This window comes from Fringilla coelebs, assembly GCF_963513975.1.
Source record: "Fringilla coelebs genome assembly, chromosome: 17".
In the NCBI taxonomy this organism is placed as follows: domain Eukaryota; kingdom Metazoa; phylum Chordata; class Aves; order Passeriformes; family Fringillidae; genus Fringilla; species Fringilla coelebs.
The window spans coordinates 12193656-12219135 of NC_140043.1; the positions used below are offsets into that span (position 1 = coordinate 12193656).

At 58.3% G+C, this 25480-nt stretch overlaps 1 protein-coding gene across 2 annotated transcripts; it reads right to left on the reverse strand.

The window, feature by feature from the left end:
- On the reverse strand, positions 1-24880 carry SH2B3 (SH2B adaptor protein 3). Of its 2 annotated transcripts, none has more exons than XM_084216917.1 (8): positions 24824-24880; positions 16476-17258; positions 6134-6235; positions 5788-5879; positions 5606-5697; positions 5205-5419; positions 4769-4940; positions 1-4160 (listed from the first exon to the last, which is right to left on the reverse strand). In XM_084216917.1, the coding sequence occupies exons 2-8, from the start codon at positions 17229-17231 to the stop codon at positions 3865-3867; spliced, it is 1725 nt and encodes a 574-aa protein (XP_084073043.1). In that variant the 5' UTR covers positions 17232-17258; positions 24824-24880; the 3' UTR covers positions 1-3864. The 2 variants fall into 2 exon arrangements, with proteins under 2 accessions (XP_084073043.1, XP_084073044.1); XM_084216918.1 differs by lacking the exon at positions 24824-24880 and adding an exon at positions 23077-23318.
- Positions 24881-25480: the final 600 nt, after the last annotated feature.

The following is a 25480-nucleotide window of genomic DNA, read 5'->3' on the forward strand; positions in this document are numbered from 1 at the left end:
ATCGCATTATTCAAGAATAAGTTACTTGTACAGTACATACAGAAACAATATATAGAAAAAATTACTATACAAGAAGAACTTTTCTGTGCAGGTGAAAAGTAGAACTTTCAAATTAATACACTCCCAACAAAATTGTTGGCTTTAATCGTCCTGCTAAAGGCTGAGTTAGGGAATACAGTCACCTCCCCTGCCTCTGGGAGCTGCTGGGGAATGTTGGGGCTGTTTGAATCAAAGCTAAAAGTTTGGAATGCTGGATGACACCAGGGTTTGGTGGTCCAGATGAGGAATGAGAAGCTTTGGCTTCTCTCTGGATCTTTTCCTACAAGTTTCACCCCCAAATGGCTTCAATCCAAAGGGATGGGCGAGGAATGGTGGTGTCAGTGTTCGGTACCTGCTGGGCTGGGGTCTGGGAGGGACACATCCACTAATGCTTCACGTCAGGAGCTGCTTCAGAACCTGACACCCTTGGGGACACAAAGGCCACCAAGCAGGAGTGGCTGTCAGCAAACAGCAAGAGGAAGAGGAGGGGGAAGAATTCTGGCAGGACCCAAGTTTTGGATTGTGCCCTAAACCAAAGTCCCTGCTGTCACAGAGCAAAGGCACTGCCTGGTTTTCATTTTTATTGCTAAAAACTCTCCTGTGTAGCTGGATGAAATGGGGCTGCCCACCCCCAGCCTCTCCTGGGGGAGGCCTTTGGGCAGGGCCAGCTCCAAGAGCTTCTCCTGTGGCTCCTGGCTTCCTTAGGTGGGATCCAAACTCGTGTTCCACGTGCCCGTCTCCACGGCCAAGGCACAAACTGCTGCCTACACCTGACCAGGGGCCACCTGCCCGTGGCTTCCCCTCCTCCCAAAATTCCCTCAAATGCCAGGAAAAGCCCACAGGGTCTGGGGAACCAAACCTGCCCGGCCCTGGCTTCTTTTCTCAAGTCACAAGAGTATAAAAATCCTGCAAAATGCTTCTATTCCACAAGGTGGAATGGCTTAATGCTCTTTGCCCACTGCTATAATGCAGAGGAGGGAGTACCTTAGGGCTGGAGTAACGTGCTGGCAGGAGCAAAATCATCCTCTGACCTGTGTCACAAGCCAGATGTTTTCTAGGAGAAATGGGATTCCAAATTCAGTTCCCCCTGGGAGCTTGGGAAAAAGTCCAAAAATCCCCTGCAGTGGGTCTGAAATGAGGAGCTGGTGGAGCTGGCAGGGCTGGACAGCCCTCAGCTGCCTGTGGGTGAGTTTGGGGATGGAATTAGCTATTAAATAATCAGAGGGACTCTCCCACTGCTGACTGGTGGGGAGAACAGGAGTTCTCCCCCACTGGAGTTTGTTTGCATGGGGGAAGTGGCTGACAGGGAGATAATGAACCCAACGTGCATTTTACTAATCAAGCACAGCAATTTCCATTTAAACTGTGGAGAACCCCCTTGTAATTAAACTGCAGGTTAAAAATACCACATGCACACGCATGTTTCAGTTCTGGCACTGGAACAATAACGTCCTGGCGTGCCAAAACAACCCACCCCAGCAGCATCTGATTTATCTGGCAAGGATTTCTCTGGATTCATCTGGCAGGGGATGTGAATAGCGCTGCCTTTTCCCAGCCCATCCTTTCTTTGCAGATGTCGGGAGATTCGGGTGATTCCACCTCGCCTTTTGGGGGAAAACCCCTTTGAACACAGCTCCCTACAGCTCAGTGGGACTAAACCCAGCGACCTTAGCAAGATTTAGCACATCCCTGTGCTCTCTAAGGCTTTGGGGAGCAGGCAGCAAGCAAGGAAAGGAAACGACAAGTGATGTGCTGTCCCCCCTTCCCTTCCCCATCCCTATAAATGCAAGAGCACGGGGAGTTATTTATGAGCCTCGGAGGGAGCTGCCCTGCCTGGCACAAGCCAGCCCTGGGGATGTGCTCCTGCCTCTGGCTGCAGCCTTTGTGCTGCTCCAGGGAGGAGAATGGGATGCGGATACAGCTGAGGAGCCCAGCGAGGACAGGGCTGCCTTTGTTCCTCCATCAGCCTCTCCGGGGCTGGCAGTGCTGCAGGACCAGTGCAATTTGCTCTTAATGCTCCAGTTTCAGGCACAAGTGTAGAGAAAGCAGGGGGGGAAAAGCCTTTGTCTGCTCTAAATGCACAAAGCCCAGGAGAGAGCAAGAGCAAGAGCAAGCAACGGGGAGGCACAAAAGGAAAACCTAAATGGTTTCTCCAGCTGATGGTTCCCGTTTGTCCCAGCCTCGTAGTTTGATTTATAAACCCATAGTTTGATTTATAAACCCAGATTTGCTCTCATGGCTGCTTCCTGGGCTGTTTGGCCCCACATATTTTGGCACTGCCCTTCAGCTCCCGACCTTGTCTCCTTGGACTTTGGGCTCAGAACATGCAAAGCCCTGTCCTAGAGGCTGGGGGGTTTGTGGAATTCCCTAACTCAGCCCAACGAGGCTTTGTGTTTGCTGGTTTTCAAATTAATTGCTAAATATTAATGCTCCTGAGGGCTCCCACCTGTATTGCAATTTCAAGGAAAACAGAAATAAAAAAAGCTTTCTGTAAGGCAATCTCAAGGCAAGTTTTGCATCCGAAATCCCAGGGAAGGCTGCACTGGGAAATCTGGAAGTTGAATACTGCAAACATCCCCTCCTGTGTGGCGCAACGGCTCCAGCCCTTCCTCTTTCCTAAAATAAAGGCAACTTCTCAGAAGTGCTTCCTCTCTCACGGCTGCCCCAGGCAGGTGAAGCAGCCCCAGGGGCTCAGGAACAGCAGCAGAGTTTGGGGACAGTTGGGGGTCAGGGGAGGCTGAGACCCAGGGATCTGGACCCCAAATTTGGTCCCCAGGGACCCCCATTGCCTGCACGAGGCCGTTGTGGAGCTTTAAATGCCACCAAGCTCCTGGTGACACGGTGTTTTGGGGGGAAAAAGGCAAGCACGAGTACGGGGGCTCCTTAAGGGGAAAACTGACTTCAGATTTGTGCCTAAAATCACTGGGATAAAACGGTTCCATCACTGGGATAAAACTGTTCCATCACCAGGATGAAACAGCTCCATCACCGGGATAAAACCACCTCCATCACCAGGACAAAAACCCTTTCACCACAGGGATAAAAAGCCTCCATCACTGGGATAGAACACATCCATCACCAGGATACAACGGGATAAACCCCTCCCTCACCAGCAGGAGAGGTTTGTGTCAGTCTCTGTGTTAGTTCTCAGCTGCTGCCATGGCTAAGGATGGAGCAATTAGTGTTCAGTCTCAATCAGCCGGGAGAGCAGGATGAGGATCCCTCTGCCTGGCACAGGGAGTGACCATGGCTGTGCTGGGTTAAAAAGGAAAAGCAAGAAAAAGCCAGTTTTTGCCTTAGCTAAAAAAAAAAAGCCCAAACCCTGCTCACCACCCTTCGTGGGAGCTCAGCTCAGGCCGGGCTTTGCTGGTGGGATCAGCAGCCGGGGCAGGAGGATGAGGCCTGGAGCAGCAACTTGGCAATGAATTTATAATCATTCTTTTCTTGCTATCCTGTTTTTTTTTTTTTAAACTTCCTCCAATTCCGTGGGTGGAACACAAGCCCCTGGTTCCTTGGCTGGGCACTGTGGTGTCAGGGACAGGCAGGACACCGGGCCCAGCGCAGGCACAAGTGGCATTGTGTAAACAGTAACGAGAAAGCTTCCATAAAAACAACAAAAACAACAATAAGAGGCCCTTCAACAGGCCAACGAGAGGGAGCACACCCGTACAGGAGTGAAAAATTACCCCCTTCCTTGCGAAAAATACAATAATAATCCCTAACCAGAAGGAAGAAACAGGTACATTCTTTCTCTCGATGGATCCCCCAGAAGGTCTCCAGGATTTCTCCACCCGAAAGTGCATCCCAGTGCCGGCGCCGTGCTGGTCAGAGCGGCGTGTACTGGTTGTCGATGGCACGGACGTGGCCCCTGCCCGGCGCCTCCACCTCATAGTCCGAGTCGCGGGGCCGGGGCGCGGTGGCCGCGGTGGCCCTGGCGGGGCGCAGGCTCTGTGCCAGCTCGGCCGGCGGCGGCACCAGGTGGAAGATCTGCTCCGCTGGGGGACCCCCGGGGGGCTCGTCGGGGCCGTGAGGGCAGGAGGAGCTGGCGGGGACAAGGCTGAACTCGGGGCTCCAGGCTGGGAAGGGCAGGGGGAGGGGGACCGTGGTGCTGGAGCCAGGAGCTGCGGGCAGAGGGAGAGGAGGGGCTGCTCAGGGGGATGCTCCTGTCGCGCTCTCTCTGGGGGTGTGGGGTGCGCCCCGTGACCCTCCCACAGCCGCTGGCTGGGAGCAGCTTCTCCTTTCTCAAAAGGGGAAGCTGGGAGCTCGGGAGTCACCTTTTGTGCCACTGAGCTTCCGCTTCCCCCCTCCAGGAGCAACCAAATGCGCAGCTCTGACCAGCACCGGGGCACCCACACCCAGCCCGGGCACCCTCCATCCCTGCATCCCAGGGGGACATCCCCCTTCCTGCACACCTTGTGTCCCAGGGGAACATCCCCCTTCCTGCACAATTTGTGACCCAGAAGAACATCCCCTTCCCTTCCTGAGCACCTTGTGTCCCGGGGGAACATCCCTCTTCCCTTCCTGAGTACTTTGTGCCCACAGGAACCTCCCCTTCCCTACCTGCCCAATTTGTGTCCCAGGAGAACATCTCCTTCCCTTCCTGAGCACCTTGTGCCCCAAGGGAATATCCCCTTCCCTTCCTGAGCACCTTGTGTCCCAGGGGAACATCCCTCTCCCCTTCCTGAGCACCTTGTGTCCCAAGGGAACATCCCCTTCCCTTCCCACACACCTTGTGCCTGGGGCAGGACCACGACGTAGCTGGAGAGCCGCACGTCGCAGGCGGTGCCGCACTCCAGCGGGATGGGGTAGCGGTGGAAGTGGTGCAGCATCTCCACGATGGAGGAGAAGCGAAGGTGCTGGACCCGGCACTGGCCCCCCTCCGTCAGCGCCAGCCGCAGGTGCTGTGGAGAGGAGCAGGGACTGTTACCTTCCCTCCTTTCCCTCCTGGAGGACACGGTGGGGATATTTGGGATGGGGGACACGCTAATAGCTTTAGCACCATGTGCTGCATCCCCAGCCTGTGGCTCCCTGGGGATCCCCCTGGCCGGGGCAGAGAGCAGGAGAGCATCTCCCTGGGGTGGGATGCGGTGGGACAGGGGCTGTCCTGCAGCAGGGGCTGCCCCTGTGAGATTCCCCTCCCCATCCCAGCCCTGTCCCGCCCGTACCTTGGCTCTGCCCTGGAAGTTGAAGGTGAGCACGTACTCGCCGCGGCGCGTCTCGCTCTGCCGCACCAGGAACACGCCGTGGCCCTCCAGCCCCCCCAGCTGCACCAGCTGAGCCGCCTTCACGCGGGAGATGGGCCCGTGGAACCAGGGGCAGGAGGAGAGGAACTGCTCCATCTTCGGCCCCGCCGCCTCCCCAGGGCCCCCCGGAGTCGCCCCTGCCAGGCACAGGGATGAGTGTCCCTGGGAAATGGGACCCCTGCCCATCACCCACATCCCCTCCCCTCTCTGTCCCCCCTTCGTGCCATTTGGGGAAGGCCAATCAGCCCAGCCATGGCAGGATGTGGTGACCCCCCGGTGAGGGATACTCTGTCCCCAGGGTCCCCTGGGTGTCCCCAGCTCACCTTGGCTGACGGGGTCGGTGCTGGTGGCGGGGCTGGGGGCTGTAGGGTCAGGGTGTCGGCACGTCGGGAACTCAGGGTCACCCGTGTCAGACCTGTGGGGGACAGGAGAAGCCAGGCTGAGTGCTGGCAGGGGGGACACAGAGCCACTTTCCCCAGCCCCAGGGACATCCTGAGGCGCTTACCCCTTGCGCACACACTCCCGGATCTCGGCCGTCCAGCAGCTGAGCTGCTGCTCATCCCCTGCCTCAAACAGGATGTCGGTGGCATTGGTGACCTGGGGGACATCAGAGAGGGACGTGGGGTCTTCAGAGAAAGAGAGAGAGATGTGCATCCCCCACCCACCCACGCTCAGGACCCCAGCAGGGACAGCACATCCCCCCACCCCCGCACTCCGCATCCCCCTGTGCATCCCCTGCCAGGATGGGAAGAGGAACTGAAATTTGGCACGGGAGCTTTTGGGAGCCACATGTGCCCCAGAGGGTGGGAAAGGCCTGGGGGGTGGCTGCAGACCCTTCCAGCAGGTCCTACCTTGAGGACGAAGGTGTGGAGGTTATCGGGCATCTCGAGGCGCGTGCACCTCCGCACCTCCTGCACGGCGGAGCAGGCGACGAGCAGCTTGGGCTTGGAGCCCTGTGGGGGAGAACACAGAGCTTGAGCTGAGCCACCACTGCCCCAACCCCAAAATACTCCCCCACACCCCAAAACACTACCCCACACCACACTGCTCTACCCAGGTCCAGGAGGCACCCGAGGCACAGCAGCCAGCAAGGAAATACCCGGCTCTGCAGGGAAATACCCCACCAGCAAGGAAATACCCTGTGTGCGGAGGAAATACCCCACTGTGGCAAGGAAATACCCCCCACAACACTGACCAGTCACTGCTGGGGCACCCCAGGGGGACTGAGTGGCATCCAGACCCATCTCAGGGGTCCCAAGGACCCTGCAGTGGAGGGATGGGTGGGGGAGAGGAGGGAAAAGGGGGTTCCCAGCATGGCAGCACGCTCCAGGGATGTGGCACCGAAAGGGAAATTGGGGTGCAGGCAGGGAACATCCTGCTCGTGGCTGCGAGGGTCAGCCAAGAGCTCCCTGGTGGCTTTGGCACCGACACAGGCATGTGACAAAATGCTGAGCAAACACTTCCACAAAGGCTAAAATATCCCTGCGGCAGCTTTCGGTTCCTCAGGAGGCTGCGGCACGTGGCACAGGATCCGGGGTGCCAGGGGGACAAAAACTCCCTGAATTGGGCAAAAAATCACCCCATGGTGCTGGGTGATGGAGCCAAGGCTCCATGCTCAGCCCCACAGCCAGAGCCATCCTGTGCATCCCAGCAAAGACCAGGCAGTGCCACCACGTGCCAGGCTTGCTGCACACAACATTTTGGGCTAGCTGTGATACACACAGTAGCTTTATCATCCCACAGGATGCTGGTTCCAGCGTCCCTCTTCACTCAACCTGTCCCTACACAGTGACAGTGCCCCTAGACCCCGGGCTGTGGCACTTCACCCCACAACAGCAATCACCCAACCAAACTGCCCAAATTCTGCCCCGAGCTCGTGATACTCGCAGCAAACCCTCCCCAGCCACCTGTAGGACACTCAGAACGTCCCCTCCAGACACTTCCTCGGTCACCCAACCACACCATCTTTAGCTGGGCTTTTTTATTTTTTTTCCATCCCCCCTCCTCCCTCCCTCCCTGGGCCGAGCACTCGGTGTTCTCTGGGGCCGGAAGCGCGGCGCGAGAGGGATCAGCCCTTATCAGCTCCGAGCTGCACCGAGAAGAAAGTTCTTAGAAGTCGCTCGTGTACGGCGTCATGCACGGGGCTGGTGACACCGAGGTGGCTCCGGCAGCCCCGGGCCCGCCGGTGACAGTGATTGCAGCTGTGCTGAGCTGTGCTGCGCTGCAATCACTGTCACCGGGCTGCCGTGAGGCGCCGCGCTGGCGCCGCGGCTTTATCCCGAAGGAATTCGATTTTTCTGCCACCTTTGGAACGTAACCCTGCCCCGTGCAAAGTTCTGTGTGGAGAAGGTGAGAGGAGATCGCTCGTCCTGGCCACTTTCCCACACAAGGAGTTGTGACGTCCGGCGTGACCCTGAGTGGGTTTTATCAACATCCCAACCACAGCGCCGGGGTCGGCTTCTTAGGAAACGGGGAAATTCCAGGAAAAGGGAGTTCGGCGAAGCCCCCTGCGTCTCTCGGCGTGGAGAGCGCAGCTGGAGCCTGAAGGGAGAAGGAAATGATGCAGCACAGAGATACGGTGCCCGAAAAACCGGGCTGGCTTCGGGGAAGTGCCTACCGCAGGCACGGTGCCCCCGCTGCCGGGGCGCCGCACCTGACCGCAAGATGCCCGGCTCGATGCGGCCGCTACCGGGAAAGGGAGTTCTCAGTAAGCAAAAGTGCACACTCAACACACCAAGGGTTCACCCACGGGCTCCTTCTCGGCAAGAGGTGCCCCAGCAGCACTGCAGGGATGGGTAAAGCCCGCTGCTGCCTGGCTCTGTGTGCTCAGGATGCTCAGGAATGTTTAGGATGTTAGGGGTGTTGCTCCAGCTCAGCCTCAACCCCACCAGCATCAGCTTCCACTTGGAGATTCACCCCACTGGATCTCCAGCAAGGATGTTTGGGATTGATGGCATTTGTCACAGCAAAGCTCCTCCCAGCTCGCCCACCTGTGCCAGGAACGCTCTCCCCGTGAAGCTGTGAGCTGCTGCCATAAGGAGCACGTCCTGTCTGGGTGCTCAGGGGACACTGAGGGTGCTGGGGGAGCTTTTCCCACTCAGGTGAGGGGGAAGGTGGCTCTCCAAGAACGAGAGTGGCATGATGATGACAGCGGTGGCAGTGGCTTGGTGATGATGGCAGCAGTGCAGTGATGAGGGTGGTGGTCTGGCAGTGGTGGCACAGCAATGACAACAGCAATGACAGCAGTGTCATGGTGACAGTGGCAGAGTGATGATAACGGTGGCACGATGACGACAGAGGCACAGTGATGATGGCAGTGGCACGGTGATGATGGCACTGTGACAGTGATGATGGCACAGTGATGATGGCAGTGGCTGGGCCATCAGGCCAAGTTCACGCAGAGCAAATCCTTCGAGAGCACCAGGAGCTGCCCCCGGCCCCTCCACGCTCCGGGGGTTTCCCCACGCCGGCTCTCGCTTCCACTCTGAGTCACCCACGGGAGGTGGGGAAGTGCCTGAGCCCTTGTGCAAGGTCCCCAACGGATACGGGCGAGATTTGTCACTTCTTGTAAATCACTGTGGCCCTTACGCAAGGGACAAACCTCAGCCAAGCTGCAGTGCCAGGCCTGACCTGGCCTGGCCGTGCTGGATGGACACAAAACCATATCCAGTGCCTGCAGCCCTGGGGGAAGCTGTGAAGTTTTCCAGAGGTGTGGGTACACACAGCTCTTTTCCAGGGAACACTGGGTGAACTGGGTGGGAAACATCCCCTGGTGCCAGTGCAGGGCAGGGGGAGGCAGCAGGGCCCTGCAGGGCTCCAAGGGCTCTGCTGAGAGTGCCAAGTTTCTGCTGGAGCAGCCATCATCCTCAGGAGTTTGCACCAAGGGTGATCCCAGCCTTCATCCTCAGGGATTTCGTGTGGCAGTAAATCCCACAGGTGGTTTCCCCTGGGAGTTAAACCCAAGGCTCATCCTTGAGGAGTTCTGCGCCATAGATAATCCCAAAATGTGTCCTCAGGGTTTGCACCACAGCTAATCCTGGTGTTCATCCTCAGGGATCTGCACCACAACCACTCCAGTTATTCATCCTCAGGGATCTGCACCATGGGAAATTCTGGTGTTCATCCTCAGGGATCTGCAGCTGGCTAATCCCTCTCTCCAGCAGCAATCCCAGTGCTCTGAATCCCGGTGCTCCTCCTCAAGTGTTTGCATCGCAGCTCATCCCAAGGCGAGTGGTCCACCCTGGACAGCCTCTACCAGTGCTGGTTTTTGGGACAGGGACTGGAATCCCAATGATTTGCCCATTCTGTGCCTGCTGCAGGCCCCCCTAGCTCAGCTCAGCTCAGCTCCCCCTGGCCCCAGGGTGACACATTCCCAAAACATTCCTGCCTCTCTGCAGGTGGAGAACGCTCAACCGGAGACCTCCTGCCAGCAGCAAGCACCCCCTGGGCTCTGCTCTGCGTTTGGGGAACCGGAGCCTGGAGGTTCCCCGGCTGTCAAACAGGAACAAGGGAGGTGATTCCCGCTGCTGCGCGAGCCCAACATCCCCCACAACCAGGTCATCACCTCCCAAAAACCCCTCTCTGCCCGCCCCAAACCCCAAAGGAGTTTCCAGGACACGCCGTCCCCGAGCACCCCGCGGGCCGGGGACAGAGCCGTCCCGAGGGGACCGTGCCCAGCGGTGACAAGAGGCCCCGTTGTGCCGGCCCGGAGCGCTGGCTCGGGGGCGGCCCCGCCACAAAGATCCCTCTGTTCCCGCTGCGGCGGCTGCGAGCGCCGGCGAACGGCGGCGGGAGAAAACACAGCCCCGAGCCCACCGCCCCCTGAGCCCCGAGCTCCTGCTCGGTTAATCCGGGGTGCTGCAAAACACCGCCCCAAGAACCGCGGAGTGAGGCTGGAGGTGGGATTTGGGGGTGCGGGAATCCCCACCCATCCCTGGAGCTGGGGGGTCTGTTCATTCATCACCCTCCCTGCTCTGCATGAATGAGCCAACGTTCCCAAACTCCCCAAACCTCTGCAAAACCCCAAAACCCCGCAAAGCCCCCCAAAACCAGCCAGCCCCGCAGCTCACAGCAGGGCTGAGGGTGATGGGGGCTATAAACAAGATCTGTAAACAGCTTTCGCCAGACCCTTGATTTTTATTTTTTTTTTTTTAATTTATTTTATGCCAGATTCGGTTCCAGCGTGGGCTGCTTTAATAATTTCCTGGAATAAATAACGAGCATGGAAAGTAAACAAGGTGTCTGCGTGCAAGTGGGAACTGCTGCAGCCAGGACTGAGTCACCCCAAACCTCAGCCCCAGAGGAATGAGGGGGTCCAGCACAGACTCTGCAGTCTCCCCACAAGCCCTGGGGTGTCCTGGGATTTTCCCAAGGTTTTGCATCACCCAGGATGATGGAAAAGGTTCAAAAGCCCACATGGGAGCATTCAATCCCACCGGATGGGTATTTTCATTCCTGCCCCTTGCCTGGGGCTGGAGGAAGTGAATTTGCCCAAAATGCTCGTTTTTTAACACAATCCCAAAATGACATTGAACACCACAGAGGCCATCACAGACACTGGAGTTGGGACCTGCCTGGTGGGAAGGAGCAGGGTCCACCCCAGCTGAGCCCCCAGCAGGGCTGGGATGAATCCTTGAATCCTTCCAGACCCTTCGCTGCCTGCGCAGGCTCTCATAAATATTTACCTTTGAAAGAAGCAGCTCTCAGCCTCGAAACAACCACATCCTGGGCCGTGAAAAGAGAGAGAGAGAGAGAAAAAAAAAGAAGAAAAAGGGGGAAAAAAGAGAGACAGCCACCCAAAAAACCCCCACTAGGCATTTCACATCGGCTGTGGGGACCCAGCACCCAGCAGCACCCACAGCTCTTCTCGAGCAATGCATTCCCTGAGTGCTTTCCCAGTCCTTTTTCCTGTGGTTTGCCCAGTATCTCCATTTTTTGCCCACTTCTCAGCTGGCACGTGGTGCTTCCCACCCCGAGCAGCTCTGCAGCATCCCTGTGAGTGACGCTCTGATAAGCAGGGAGGGCTCAGCAGAAGGACAACAGCCTCAGGAAGGGCAGATTCTTAAAGGATGGGTTAAAAGGATGGAATTCTTCCAAGCCCAGATCCCAAGAGTTCAATGAAGCAGATATTGGGGTCCATCCTGCACCCTTCCCCTCACACCCAGGCCCTGGCAAGCCCCATCCCAGCAACAGTTTCCAAAATAAGAAACTTTGCTCTTCAGCAATTAACGCCGGGGCTGTGGTTACGCTGCTAAAAGTGTTTTTTCCGTGCATGACCAAGGATGGAAAAAGTTGTGGTTAATAAATGACAAATAACCTTTGTCTCCTCGCCCTCCCTCCCACCCCCCTCGATACCCAAAAACAGAGCCGGGGGGAGGGGGAAGAGAGCAAAATCACCACCAAAATCTCACAAAGCCCTGAGGCCGCGGTGCCTTCGAAGAACAGAGAGAAGAACAGAGAGGATGCGCCCGCCCTGCCCTGGGGAGAGGCTGCCCGAGGGTTTTGGGGCAGCTCCAGGTGCCTTCAGGGGAGGTTTTCCCTCTCCCAAGGGATTTGAAGGACACCCAAACCCCTCCAGGGTCATCACAGGAGTTTTCCCAGCTGCTGGCTGTGTGGTCTTTGGGGTCACCAGGAGAGGGATGTGATCCTTGAGGATGCTGCCGGGAGCAGGATCACAGAATCACAGATTAATATGGGTTGGAAGGGGTCTTCAAAGGCCAACCCCTCTGCAATAAGCAGGGGCACCAACCAGATCAGGATGCAGGCCCTGGAAATGCCAAAAAAGGGATGCAGTCCCTGGGAATGCCAGGAGAGGGATGCTGGGAGCAGGATGTTTGGAGAGGGATCATAGAAGAACAGAATAGTTTGGGTTGGAAAGGATCTTGAAAAGTCAACGAGTCCAACCCCCTGCAGTGAGCAGGGACATCTTCAGCTGCATCAGGACAGGATGCAGCCCATGGAGATGCCAAGAGAGGGATGCAGTCCCTGGGAATGCCAGGAGAAGAATGCCATGAATGGGATGCAGCCCACGGAGATGCCAGGAAAAGGATACCAAGAGAGGGATGAAGTTCCCAGGAATGCCAGGAAAAGGATGCCAGGAGAGGGATGTGGTCCCTGGGCATCCAGACTGACACAAACCTGCCCTGTCCTGGACCAGGGATGGGATGATGGGACACTGAGGTGCTTCCCATCACTAGGAAAACTCTTCTCAAGGTGTTCCAGGGGGGAAGACTCCCCCTCCACCACTGCCCTTCCTTGGCTGAGTCACTCAGGCCACGTTTGATCAGCTCCAGGAGGAGCAGGGATAGGGAATGGGGACCAAAACACTGGGATGTGCCCCATCCCATGCCTGACCAGCTGTCTCTCACAGCCCCAAGCACCAAAAATCGGGGACAGGAACCTGCTGGCTCAGGAGGTGGCAGTTCTCAGAAATCAAATTCAGGTGAAAGGTGTAAAAAAAGAAAAAAAAAATTTAAAAAAAGAGAAAAAAAATTAAAAAAAAAAAAGGAAGTCAAAGCAGCCTCTCACTGAGCAGAGATAAAAATACTGCTCCTCCCGTGGCTTCAGCAAAGATGTTTGAGCTGGGGCAGAGGCTCCAAGGGCTCTCTCCGGAAGGAGTCTCCAGGCCAGTCCCGGCGTGCCATCAATTTGTGGGATGCCCTGGATTTCATTAAAATGCTATAAAGAAAGCAGCACAAATGCAAATCCCATTTCCCTTCCCCTTCCTGTAAAAACATCTGGCCAACAGAAACGGCTCGGGACATTTCCGCCGCGAGTCACGGCTTCCATGGAGTTTGGGATTTGGCCGTAGGAGAGGGATTTGGGGCTGGGGCTCTGCTGAGGATCAGGGCAGCCCCAAAGCTGACAAACCTGGGTTTGGAATTTATGTAGGTGAAGAGACCTCAGAGGTACCTAGTCCTAAAGGTTGTATGGGATTAAATGGTGTGGGAGAGGAGAAAACCCTTAATGCCTCCAAGGAAATCAGGGAGGACTGGTGAGCATTGAACTCATAGCAGACATCTGAGGATCCACATAGATGCAACTCCAGGACCATGCCCAGGTTTTCCTGTGGCACATATATCTGCCTATCTAATCAATCAATCTATCTATCTCTATATATATAAAAAAATATAGCCATATATGCAGATATCTATATATTTTTAAATATATATATATACTGTTATATAGCCATATATACATTTATATAATATCTATATATACATATAGAGAGCCATATATACAAGCACTACAGGTATTCTAACATCCCCCTATTCCAGCTCCTCTTCCACACAGCATCATCACCTCACTCTGGCCTCTGGAATGCCCCCAGGGTAGGGTTGCCCACCCAATCCTGTGCCCTGCAGCCAGGCAGGGACCCTCTCCCAGGAGAGATCCCATCATCCCTAAATTCCTCCTTGGCAGCATCATTTTTCCAGTGCCTGAGGGAGGAGGGAGCGATGCCCAAACCAAGCCAGCTGTGGCTGTGAGCACGGGAAGGGGAGCTGCTCCCTTTCCCAAAATCCTCTCCCAAAATCCTCATTTCTCCTCTGGCACACGCCTGGGGCAGGGGATGCCCACTCCAGGCAGCATTGCCACATTCTCCAGCACAGCTCCCTGACCCCTTCACCCAGCACATCCACCCAAGCAGTAAATGGGATCAGGGCTCTTCAAAGCCCCCACTCCCTTTGATGCCAGGCACGTTATGGGATTAAGCTCAGAGGCCCCATTGGAGCACCAGGAGAAAGGGGGGGGGAAATGAGATAAAAGCTGCCAAAAGCAGCAGGACCCCCCTCCTTTCTTCACACACCTGCCTTTTCCAAGGTCATTCCAAGGGGATGGATTTTTGGGGGTTTGGCTTGATGCTGTAAAGCCCTGAGGCTGAGATGAAATTTCAATTGCATCCCATTATTAACAGGGTGAAAGGGGGAAGGAGGAGGAAGGGGGAAGAAAGAGAAGGAAGGGGGAAGGAAGAGAGGGAAGGGGGAAGGAAGAGAGGGAAGGGGGAAGAGTGTCTCCAGGCAGACTGTGAGGGGAACCAACCTCACAGCTCAGAGATCATTTGGGGTTGAAAAATCCCAAGAACAGATTTTACAGTTGCTTATTTAAACCCATCAATGGATCAACAGCATCCACAAATCAGGAACAGACCCTGAGAGATGGGGAAAGGGCAGTGGAAAAGCCCTGGGAGCATCCTGGGGCAGGAGGATTCAGGGGAGGGGGTTCCTCACAGCCATTCCCAGGGGGTTGTTGAGTGTTATTTAGTTATTTTAAAGGAAAATAACTCCCCCAACAAACTGTTCTGTTCTCACTGCTCCGTGGTTTGCCCCGTGCTGGGTTTGGGGAGTGGGAGCCACCGGCACCGTGGGGGATTTTCCACCGCCCCCGGAATTCAACCGCAGCGACTGGGAAAGGGTCAGGATTGATTGTGCTGTAAAGGAGAAGGGAGCTGGCCCTGGCCCAGGGAATTGGAAAGGAAGGAGCCGCCCTGAGAATATTTGCACAGGAAGCAATTTAATCCAGAGGCTTGCAAAATCCAGCAAGGAACATCCCCCACTTCCGCAGGCCTGGCTGAGAAACCCCCTGCTCCGGGCTCTGGGGTCTCCAGCCTCGTGGGGATGTGGAGCACCAGGAAATCTCCATCCCATGGAGACTGCAAGGAATAATGCTCAGAGCACGGGGGGAACTTGGTTGGTGTCTTGTTTGAGGTGTCTCACACCCCTGGGTCAAAGCTGGACAGGGAATGTGGGGAGGGGAAGAATGTGCTGGGCTTGCTTGCCAAGGGGGAGGGAAACAAAGAAAGAAAAGGGGAGGAAAGGAAAAAAAAAGGGGAGGGATAGGGAGAAAAACATGGGGGTAGTAAAAAAAAAGTGGGGGGGAATTGAAAAAAGAAAAGGGGAAGTGAGAAAAGAAAAAGGAGGAAGAAAAAAAAAGGGGGAAGAAAAAAAGTAAAAGGGATTCAAAAAAAGAATAAGGGATTAAAAAAAGAAAAATGGGGAAAAGGGAGAAAAAGGATGAGGGAGGGAAAAAAGGCAGTGCTATCCAGCTGCTGGAGCACCCTCTAAGTGCCCCAGAGTGCCTCTGACCTCCCTGTGCCCTGGGATGGGGACACACACTCCCACGGGGACAAACAACTGCAACCCTTGACATGACGGAGCAAAAACAGCTTTTACTTTCAGATGTTACAATTTTGATGTTGTTTCTTTTTTCAAATATTTAATATTGGAGTCATTTGACGGAAATAGCAGGAATTCAGCCAGCTGCTCCCTGACCCTGCTGCCCTGAAGGCAGGGACAAGGCTCCAGCTCTACCGGAGGTTTCCTCCTTCCAAAGCACAAGTTTGTCATCAAAGTAAAACGAGAACAAAAAAAAGAAAAAAAAAAAAAGAAAAATTCATCCCATCATGCCTGTGCAAGTCCTGCCATGTGGAGGAACCATCTTTTTACAGATTAAACACCCCAACTCCCCCACATCACTCCCCACTCCCTCACATCCTGCATCATCTCCACTCCAGCCACGTCTCAGCACCACGGGAGCTCCCTGCAGCAGCCGAGAGCTGAACTTCCAGGCACAAAACTCCTTACAAAAAGTAAAACTATGGGTCCCACTGGGAGCAGAGAAAGGCACAGAGCCTAATTCCTATTTTCCCTTTCCCCTCCCAGCTTGCCCAGGCGAGCAGATGTTCAGGCTGCTAAAGGCACAGCACAGAGGACAGGGTGAATTTGGGGTTCATCAGGGTGGGTTGCCCCACCCCTTGGTGAAATGAGGCTGGGATGAGAGGGATGGAGGCCACCAGCCTCTATCCTCAACTCAGAAGGCAGGCACTGTGCTTCCAACTGGAAAGCCCAGTTCTGGAGTCCCAGCAAGGAGAAATGCAATGACACATTGACCGACTGCAGCAATTAGCACACCTTGGTCTCAGCATCTCTCACTCCCCAAACAAGACCTGCAGGGGTGGTTTTGTCTCTTTCTCAGAGGTATTGAATAAACAAGGCCCAGCCTCGTGTGGCTGCAGCAGAGGGAGAGCAGCGGCAGAGCAAACTCATCCAGGCCCCTCGTGGTGAGAAACCCTCGTGGTGCTGGGTGCACCGGGGCCCTGCTCCTCCCTGTGGGATGCTCTGGCATCCAGGCATCATCCCCAGCCGAGGCACCCGCAGCATCAGCGGCTGGAACAGGCAAGAGGCGGCAGGTCCTTACCTTGGGCGGGTCGAAGAGCTCCAGCAGAAATTCCTCGGCGTCGGGTGGCCCCGCTCGCCGCAGCACCAGGCGGCAGCGCTGCCAGCGCGTCCCGCTGTCCAGGGAATTCTCATCCAGCAGCCCGTACTTGAGCAGCCCCTCCTTGCGCACCTCGGGGGGCTGCTCCCGCGACAGCCCCCAGGGCAGGATGCGTTTCCCCAGTCCCGGCTTGAGAGCCGCCTCCGCCGCCTCCCCATCGCCATCCCCGGGGAGCGCGTCCGAGGAGCGGCGTCGGAAGAGGCTGCGCCAGCTCCGGCGCAGCTGGCTGAGCGAGAAGGGCCTCCGCGCCGGCCCCGCCAGCTCCTCCGAGCTCCAGGACTTGCGCAGCCCAGAGGGAGCAGCCTCGGGGGCTCGGACGGGCTGCTCGGGCCGGGCGCCGGGCTCCGCCTCGGTTTTGGTGGCCACCGTGCCCAGGGAAGCGTCGGTGTGCCGCCGGTGCGTGTCCCGGTAATCCCGCGCCGGGCCGGCGGGCAGGATGCGGAGCTGGTTCATGGCGATGCTCTCCTTCACCTCGTGGCAGAAATACTGCTGGAAGAGGTCGGTGAACTGCACCGAGAAGTTCTCGGCGGCCAGCAGGTCATGGTGCGGGTGCTCGGTGGCGAAGCGCAGGTAGTGCCGCGCCAGCTCCTTGGCGGTGCTGATGGCGTGCAGCTCGCAGAACTCATGCCAGCCCCGGGGATGCGCTGGCGTGCCGGCCGGCAGCGAGTGCCCATTCATTGCCGAGGCTCCAGCGAGGCGGCCGCGCTGCAAGACAGAGCACACGGCTGGTGAGGGCAGCCCCATGCGTCCCCTGCCCCGCCAACCCCCGGCTGGAGCGGCCGTACCCCGCTCGGAATATGTATCCTCAAGGCCTGGGGAACGCTGTGGTCGGGGGGCTCCCACTCTAAGCTGCCTCATTCCTATGGATACATTGGAAATGGCCAGGAGACAGCCGCTTCCCAAGGAGCAGCATGGCCATGTGACCAACCCTGCGGCCACCAGCAGTGGCCAGGCGGGACCCCGAGCCCCCCAGCCTCTTAACCCGCCCATCCCCACCTGGCTGGGCCGTGCCTCAGTTTCCCCACCTGCGCGGTGGGAGCGGGCAGGTCCCGGTGCGGGACGTCTGCGCGGCTTCCTGCCAGCACAGCTGCCTGCAGCTGCCCGCCGCCCGCGGGGACGCCTGGCCCGGCCACATCCGCTCGGCTCCTGCCAAGGCTCCGCAGCGCCGATGGGTTTCCCTCCAGGGACCGATTTCAACGGAGTTGATAAAACTGGAACGGGGGCGGGAGGGGAGGAAGCAACATGAAAAGCTGCAGAAATCCAGGGATGGAGCTGCCTCGCTGCCAGATCCTCCCGGCCCCAGCGGCCTGAGAAGAAGCGGCCACGCTGCCGGCGCTGCCCGGGGTGAGCGCGCGTTCCTGAGGGGATGCTCTGCTGCCTGCGGGACCGGGAGGCTGCAGGGCTCTGGCAAACCACACCGTATCTCTGCCCCCAGCAGATTTCACCGCGAGGCCAATCTGGCAGCACCGTGGCTGGCGTGCAGCCGGCCCGGCGTGCCCGGCTGAGCCGGCAGCGGTGCTCCCCAAGGCCGGCCCCGCTGCTCACCAGCCAACCTCGTGCTCGCCCGGGGCACTTATCGGGGCCGTGCACTCCGCTCAGGAAGGAAACATCGGCCAACCCACCCGGATCCTGCCGCGCCGGCACAGGCACTGCTGCCTCCCCGAAACTCCAGCAGCAGCACCCCGGCTGCTGGGAGGGGAGGAAAAGCGGATTTGTCGGGGGGAGGAAAAAATAATTAAAGAAAAAAAGACAAAACAAAACCCTTAGGGGCCAGGAGGAAGAGAGCGGGCCATGAGGGACGAGCGGGCACAGGGGATGGTGTTTGCAGCCGGGGCGGCGATAACGCCGGGAAGCGGGGCTCTATCTCTGCCCACCCGCTGCCCTGCCGAGCACGTCCCGCGAAGGTTGCAGGCGAGGGGAGATGTTATCTGCCCCCCGCCAGCCTCGCCGGGCCCGGCTTCTCAGAAGAGCCACCCAAAGCTCGGGGCCGTCCGGCGTCCCGGCAGTGCGGGGCATGCGCCCGCCGCAGCCCGGCCGAATCCCCCAGCAGGGCCCCGTCTATCAGCGCCGCCAGCCTGCCGATGACTCAGCATCCCCCGCCGCGCTCCCGCTTCCTCCCGGCACCCGGGAATCGCCGCCGCACCACCCACGCCGCCGGCACGCTCAGCGGGATGCTCCCGCAAAACGCGGAGGGAAGCGAGGCACTCGTGCGGACGGCTCCTCAGGAAGGTGGGAGATTCCCAGGGTAGGGGATTCGCCTTCCAAGATTTCAGGCTCGCTTCACACCAGCTTCGGGAGAGGTTTGTGGCGCGGGAAAAGCCGGGCTTCGTCTGCGCCACGCGGTGGGAAGCAGCCGAAGGCCGTCTCCAGTAGCAACGTGCTTTTCCAACCCGACGATGGGAAATACTCCCCAGCGCTTCCTCCTCCCAGCGCTGGCACAGTGCCGACCTCACTGCTTCTGCCTGGCACACTTCCCACATGGAAAGAGCTATCCCGGGTGAATCCATGCCGGAGTTACCACAGCAGCCTCCCGCTCCTCTGCTCAGCCCCAGGCTTCAGTAGCGACATCCACAGGGATGCGAGTTCCTGCTGCTGGGTGAGCTTCCCCCTGCTCCAGCCCGCTGTGCTCCACAAAGCTGGAATCCAGCAGCCAGTGGCTTTAAGGCAGAATTTACATTTTATTCCTCATCTGCTCCCGTGAGGAGCTCCTGGCCATCCTGCAGGTCGGACAGAGGACTTCTGATCGCTTTAATTTGCTCTGAGTGGAGAATCCAGCCCATCCTTGGACACACCACGGGCTAGTTGAGACTGGGGGGCTTCCATCCCCTGCTGACTGCTGGAAAAGCTGTACATCACCAAGCCTGCCCCACCTCAGGGCTGTTTGTGGCTGCTGAGGTTGTTTTGGGGTGCTGGGATTGTTTTGGGGTGCTGGGCCAGGAACTCGAGGAAGAGCAGGACAGGACGGACCGGCCGCGGTGGCTTTGATGCGGGCTGGGACAGCGAGCTGGGGCTTGTGCAGGATCCAGCCCTGCAGGCCAGCCACCCCCAGCAGCTTCCCTTAAACTCTTGCCCAACCTGAGCGCGGCTGCGGCGGCGGTGCCAGCACCGACCGGGACGGGAACCCGCGCCTGGATCCGCCAATGGGTTATTTGTCCCAGTAAATGCATTTGTTGTTTGATTGCAGCCAGAGGAGCTGGCAGCACCAAGCAGTGCCAGGGCAGCGCTGGGAGCCAGCGCCGCAATCCTGCCACCCTCTCCCAGAGGATGAGCATTCAGAGCCAGCTGGCCTGGCCACGGAGGAGCTGCCGGATCCAACTCGCCACCTTCCCACCACGGAACAGCCATCCAGGGGTGTGGAGGTCACCCTGCAGCACCCAGCGTCACAAACCCGGCCTCGAGGGGAAGTGTGAGGGAGCAGAGCCCATGTGCCCTGTGCCCAGCCCTGCCCACACGCTGTGCATGTGCAGCAGCACCACCCGAAAATGAAACCGGCCCCACTCGCCGCCAGTTCCACGGCAGGAAAATGCACGCCAGTGACGTGAATAGGAAATGTGATTGATGCTCTCCCAGAAATAACTGCTCCCAACTGGAGGAGAAGAGTCCAGAGCCATTTGCATCTCCCTTTAGAAGCACAGGAATATTCAAAACTCACCCCCAGGACTATTTTCAGGAGAGGGCAAAGCGAGGGGCTGGGAGACGCCCTGGCCGGCCCCGCAGCTCCCCACTTCCTGAGTGGCAGAAATACAAAGTTCCCACAATCCCAAGAGCGGGAACATTGTTCCTTCCCAGGATGTCCTCCATGAAAAGAGCTATTCTGAGCCGGCTGCAGCCTTTCTTGGCATGGCCCCACAGCCGTTCCGAGGCAGCTATAAAAGGCCAGGTTACAATGAACAGCACTTTTCAATGGAACTGCATCTGGCACGGCCATCTCGGGGGGATGCAGGTCCCTGGAGGGGGGCTCAGGGGGATGCAGGTCCCTGGGGGATCCAGCCAGCCACAGGTGGGCTTGCAAGGGCCGGGTGATGCAGACCCTCCCCCCAGGATGGGGATGGTGCAGCCCTGCTCTGCATCCCCATCCCCCAGAGATGGCAGAAGAACATCTGGATGCACCCCTGGATTGACGGGGACAAGCAGGGGGCTGCAGCCATTTGGGGGTGGGCATGGAGATGCTGCCACTCAGGAAGGCAGGAGGGGAGGTGGGGAAATGGTCTGCCTGCAGCCTCGGGATGTGGGATACACCCACATATTCACAGCATCACTATAAAGCAGCCAAAGGCAGTGCCAGCACAATCCACAGCAGAAACTGCCCAGCATTGTCCTCCTCTTCCCTCTGGAGCAGCTCCCTGTGATGGTGAGGATTCTCTGGGTCCCACAGAGGGTGATGGCACAGCACCATCACTCCTTGTGACCCTCTAGCTGTTTCCACACAAGCTGGAGAATCCCACAGGGTCTCAGGAGTTTCTCTCTCTCTCTTTTGGCTGAACCAAACCAGCAAGTTAAAAAGCAAGAAAGGAGCAGGACAGGATGGAGAAAACCCAAACTCATCTCAGGTCAAATCCAAGCTCTGCTCTGGCTCGGCCCACAGCGATTCACCAGCACAAACAGCTGTGACCAGCCAAGCTCCCCAAAAACCCTGAGCCTGCCTCCATTCCGTGGTGTCTGGCACCTTGCAGCCTGGTTTACACCATCACACTCTCCTACACCCACTGCCTGTGGGGAAAAGCCCGGCAGCGGGGTGGCCTCTTTCGACAGGGCTTGTTTTGTTGCATGAAATGAATCGCTGCGGTGTAGGCGTGGGAGAAACCGGCTGCGGGGAGTGCTCCTGGGGGAGCGGCCGCCCGGGGGTCTCTGGGGACAGCAGGGAGCAGCTGAGCTCCCAGCCAGCCTGGCTGGCCACAGCAGCCCCCCAGGGATTGCTGGATTTGGCCCTTTCTCCTCGCCGGGCTGCGGCAGCACCACAAACCCCAGCAGCGATGAGCACTTGCACTTTCACTTTGTGTCACCCACTGGGATTTGTCACGACACCTCCAAGGTGCCCATCGGTCCCATGGGTGTGTGGGTGGGGAGGATTTGCTCTGGCAGAGGATGGAAGATCCCTCAAAAGCCACTGGCACCCCAACCTCTCCAACACAGCACGGGGTGCTGGCAGACCTGCAGCCCTGTGGGCTCTGGTGAAACCAAACCAGACCTTACCAGAGGCAATAAATACATAAAAGAGAAAATAGAAGAAGCTTTGGGGATGGGAAAATGCACAGGGAGTCTCTCCTGCCCCCCCAAAAAAAGTTAAAAAGAAGTCCAAAGCATTGTTCTAGTCCCAAACAAGTCAAAGTGAAACCTGCCACTAATGCCATAGGCCTTTAAACACCAATCCTGTTTCCTGCCAGCAAATCCAAGTGCAGCGAGGACATGCAGGAGCTGGCAGCCCCAGGTGCCCTCACAGGCCACCTCTTCCTCTGGCTGCAGCCCCACAGAGTCCCTAGGCCACCAGCCCACAACTCCAGCACATCTTGAATCAATTTACAACAATACCGAAATCGCAGCTCAACAACTCGTCCTGGTTTCCTTGACAGTAAATCCCAGCCCGGGCTGCAATGACCGTGTCACTGCCATGAGCCAGCGGCTCCAGGCTCTCCGTGGGTGACCCTGATGGGGTTTGGCACAGGCAGGACCGGGCACGCTGGCAGGGCATGGGAAGGCTGCGGGGATGCTGACCGCTGGTGCATCGGCCTCGTGCTCCGAGCCCCTGCCAAGCCACAGGGCCAACAAAGTCTGCAGGGAGCAGAGAGTCAGAGGAGCTGCTTGGCAGGCTCCAGGTGGCAGCTCTGCCTGGCACTCGCCGCGGGCACGGGGGCAGAGACAAGGCATGGCCCCCTCGGGCAGCGCAGGACCCCACAACGGGGGGCAGGTGGGCACCACCCCACTGGTCCTGCACCTTCCCAGAGGGGTCACCCCCACGGCAGGGGCTGCAGGGGTCCGGGGGGAGGCAGAGGAGAGGAGCAGAGCTGGCCCCCTGCATGCTGCGCTCCCGGCTCTGGGATCTCCAAAATACGGATGCTGGGAAATGGGGAACGTCGAGGGATCCCAGAAGAAGGGGTGCTCTGGGGTCCTGTGCTGCTGGAAGGACGAGGGGAGCCACAGAGAAACAGAGCCCCTGGAACAGGGAGTGCCCACGAGGAAAACGGGACCACGGGTCCCCACGGGTGAGCAGTCCCTGGAAAGAGGCAGCCCGAGGAAAGGGCAGGGATAAGGCTGCGGCGCACAGAAATGGGGTGGGGGGGAAGGAGCTGCTGTCCGAGGAAGGGGCTCACAACCCCGGAACGGGGGCACCGGACTTCTCCGGGTGAGAGAATCCAGGCCGGGGCTCCCGGGGGAGCTCCGGGGGCTGCACAGGAGGAGCGGCCGCCTCGCTGCTTCCTCCCGCCGCTACTTTCGCTTTACAGCGGCCGCTTCCCGGGGCCGCCCGTCCCGGTCTAGCCCAGCCCGTCCCGGTCCAGCCCAGCCCGTCCCAGCCCTTCGCGGTTACCTGCAGGAGAAGGCGTCCGGCTGCCGCTCGCCCATGATGGAGCGGCGGAGCGCCCGGGACGGGGCGGGCGGGACGGGGCGCACGGCTCGGCTCAGCACGGCTCGGCACTGCTCGGCACGGCTCGGCTCAGGCAGGAAACCGGGGCAGGCGGCTCCGCATTTCCGCCGGGCGGAGGCGCGGGGCGCGGACCCCGGCCCCGGACGGGTTATGTAAAGCGGAGCGGCGCGGTCGGGGGCGGAGGCTACGCGGGGGCGGAGCGGAGGGGCCGCCCCGTCCGTCCGTCCGTCCGTCCGCCCGACTGTCCGTCCGCTCGTGTGACTGTCCCTATGTGTGTGCGTGCGCGCGCGCGTGTCTGTCCGTCCGTCCGTCCGTCCGCTCGGGCTCCGCCGGCGGCTCCGCTGGTGCGCCCGGCTCCGCGCAGCCCCTCCCCGCTCCTGCCTTTATCTTATCGCATCCGCGCCCGCGGAGCCAGCGGCACAAACAGCTCCCGGGGTGGATTTATTTTTAATTTTGGCACATATGTATTTAGTTTTTATGACTTTTAGAACGTTTTCTCCGTGGATTTGGAGGTGTCCGCCCCAGAACCCCGGGAGTCGGGAGGGAGCCCGAGCGTGGGGCTCTTGGAGGCTCGGGAAGAAAATCCCCTCTTTCCTGTGCCTGCTCGGCTACGTCTTCCCCCAGCTCCGCGGGCTGGGACCCAAGGGACCTGTGCGGTGGCAGCAGTGGGCGAGATGCCGTCTCAAACCCCATTTCTCATAATTTTCCAAATTATCTTGTGGCAAAAGGCAGGGCAGGCTGCTGCCCACGTCCAGCCAGAGCAGATCAGGACACAGGGCCCGCAGTTGTCCCACACCGTGGGCGAGGGGTTCGGCCGTGACAGAGCGGTCACAGCGTCCCTTGGGGCCGGGCAGGACTGGGGACTGGTGTGGGTGGACACGGGTCAGGCTCAGCCATCCTGGTGCCATCCTGGTGCCATCCTGGTGCCATCTCGTCCCAGGGGAACAGGGGCCCCACGGCAGAGCCGCAGCCGCCCACTCTGCCGTGGGAAATGGAGCAAAAATAAACTTCCACTGCACCTTTTTCCAGTAAAGGGCTGGATTGTGGACTGTACTGTCACGTCTGACCCACTGACATCCCCCACTCGTGTTACTGGTTGTGCCAAGAGTTCCTACAAAGCCTTGTCTGGAATGGCAGCAGTGCCAGGGACAGAGGGACAGATCCCCACGCAGAGGCCACTCACATCGGGCACGCAAAAGTCACGGCAGAGCAGCCGTGGTGGTGCCCAGGGTCGGTGCCAAGCCAAGGAAGCCCAGGGATGTTGCAGCTGGGATTTCACACACACCACACAAGGGATTTGTGGGTGTCGCGAGATGGAAGCTGCAGGAATTTGCCCTTGGAGAGCGGGCTGGCACTTTGGCCATTTGTGAACATCTGTGAGGGTCCATCCTCAGTGGTGCTTTAAATACACTCCCGTTGTTCACCCCAACCATTCCCAATCCACCTTCCAGTGAAGAAAAGACCGAAATGCAAACTCCGTGCTGGAGCTGCGCCACCCCTGGACCACAGCCGGTTTGGACAGAGCCCGGCTGCCCTTCTGCAGCCTCAGCAACCCCCCGGATCAGATTTGAGCCATAACCCCACAGCCCCTTCGGGCATTGCCAGGGATCCAGGTGGCTCTGCGTCCAATCAGCCCTTCCCAAACCCCACAAGGAAGTGGCTGGGAGCAGCTGACATGATAAAATCTTACCTTGAAATCTGCTTTTTAATTCCTCCTGCCGTTGCCTTATGCATAATTGCACCTTCTGGCTCTTTTCCTGAGAACGGAGGAGCGGCCGGCGGATTCGGGTGCCTGCCCCCCTTCCCGCGGGCGGCTGTCCCAGCTCCCAGCGATCGCACTTTCCTTTATCAACTTCATCTATGTCAGAAGCGCCCTCTCAGCGTCCTCAGCCCCAGTGGCCTGAGATTTCTCTTTTGTTTTGCTTCCTGTACGGATTTTCTCAGTCCCCAACTGCTAATTCACTACCCCCGACTTCTGCTTTTTTTTTTTGTTTGTGTGTGTGGAGCTGCGCAGATGCTCATACACACACACACACACACACACACTCACTCACTCACTCACTCACTCACTCACTCAGGCGCTGCTGCTTCCCTTCCGCTCTGCACTGCCCTCAGCTTTTAACCATTGCTGCTTTCTTCTGCTGTGTAAAACCCTTTACCGGCTTCCAGCCGTCCTTCCCACTTCCCTCCTTAATTGCTCTGCTCTGGCCCGTTCTGTTTTCAGGATGGGTGGGGTGGTTTAGAAATGGCTCATTTGCACATCTCGAGGTGGGATGCGATGGGTTTCAGGTGACCGCTTCCGTCCCCCACTGAGCTATTGTCCGTCCCAACCTGCCCGGAGGGGGCG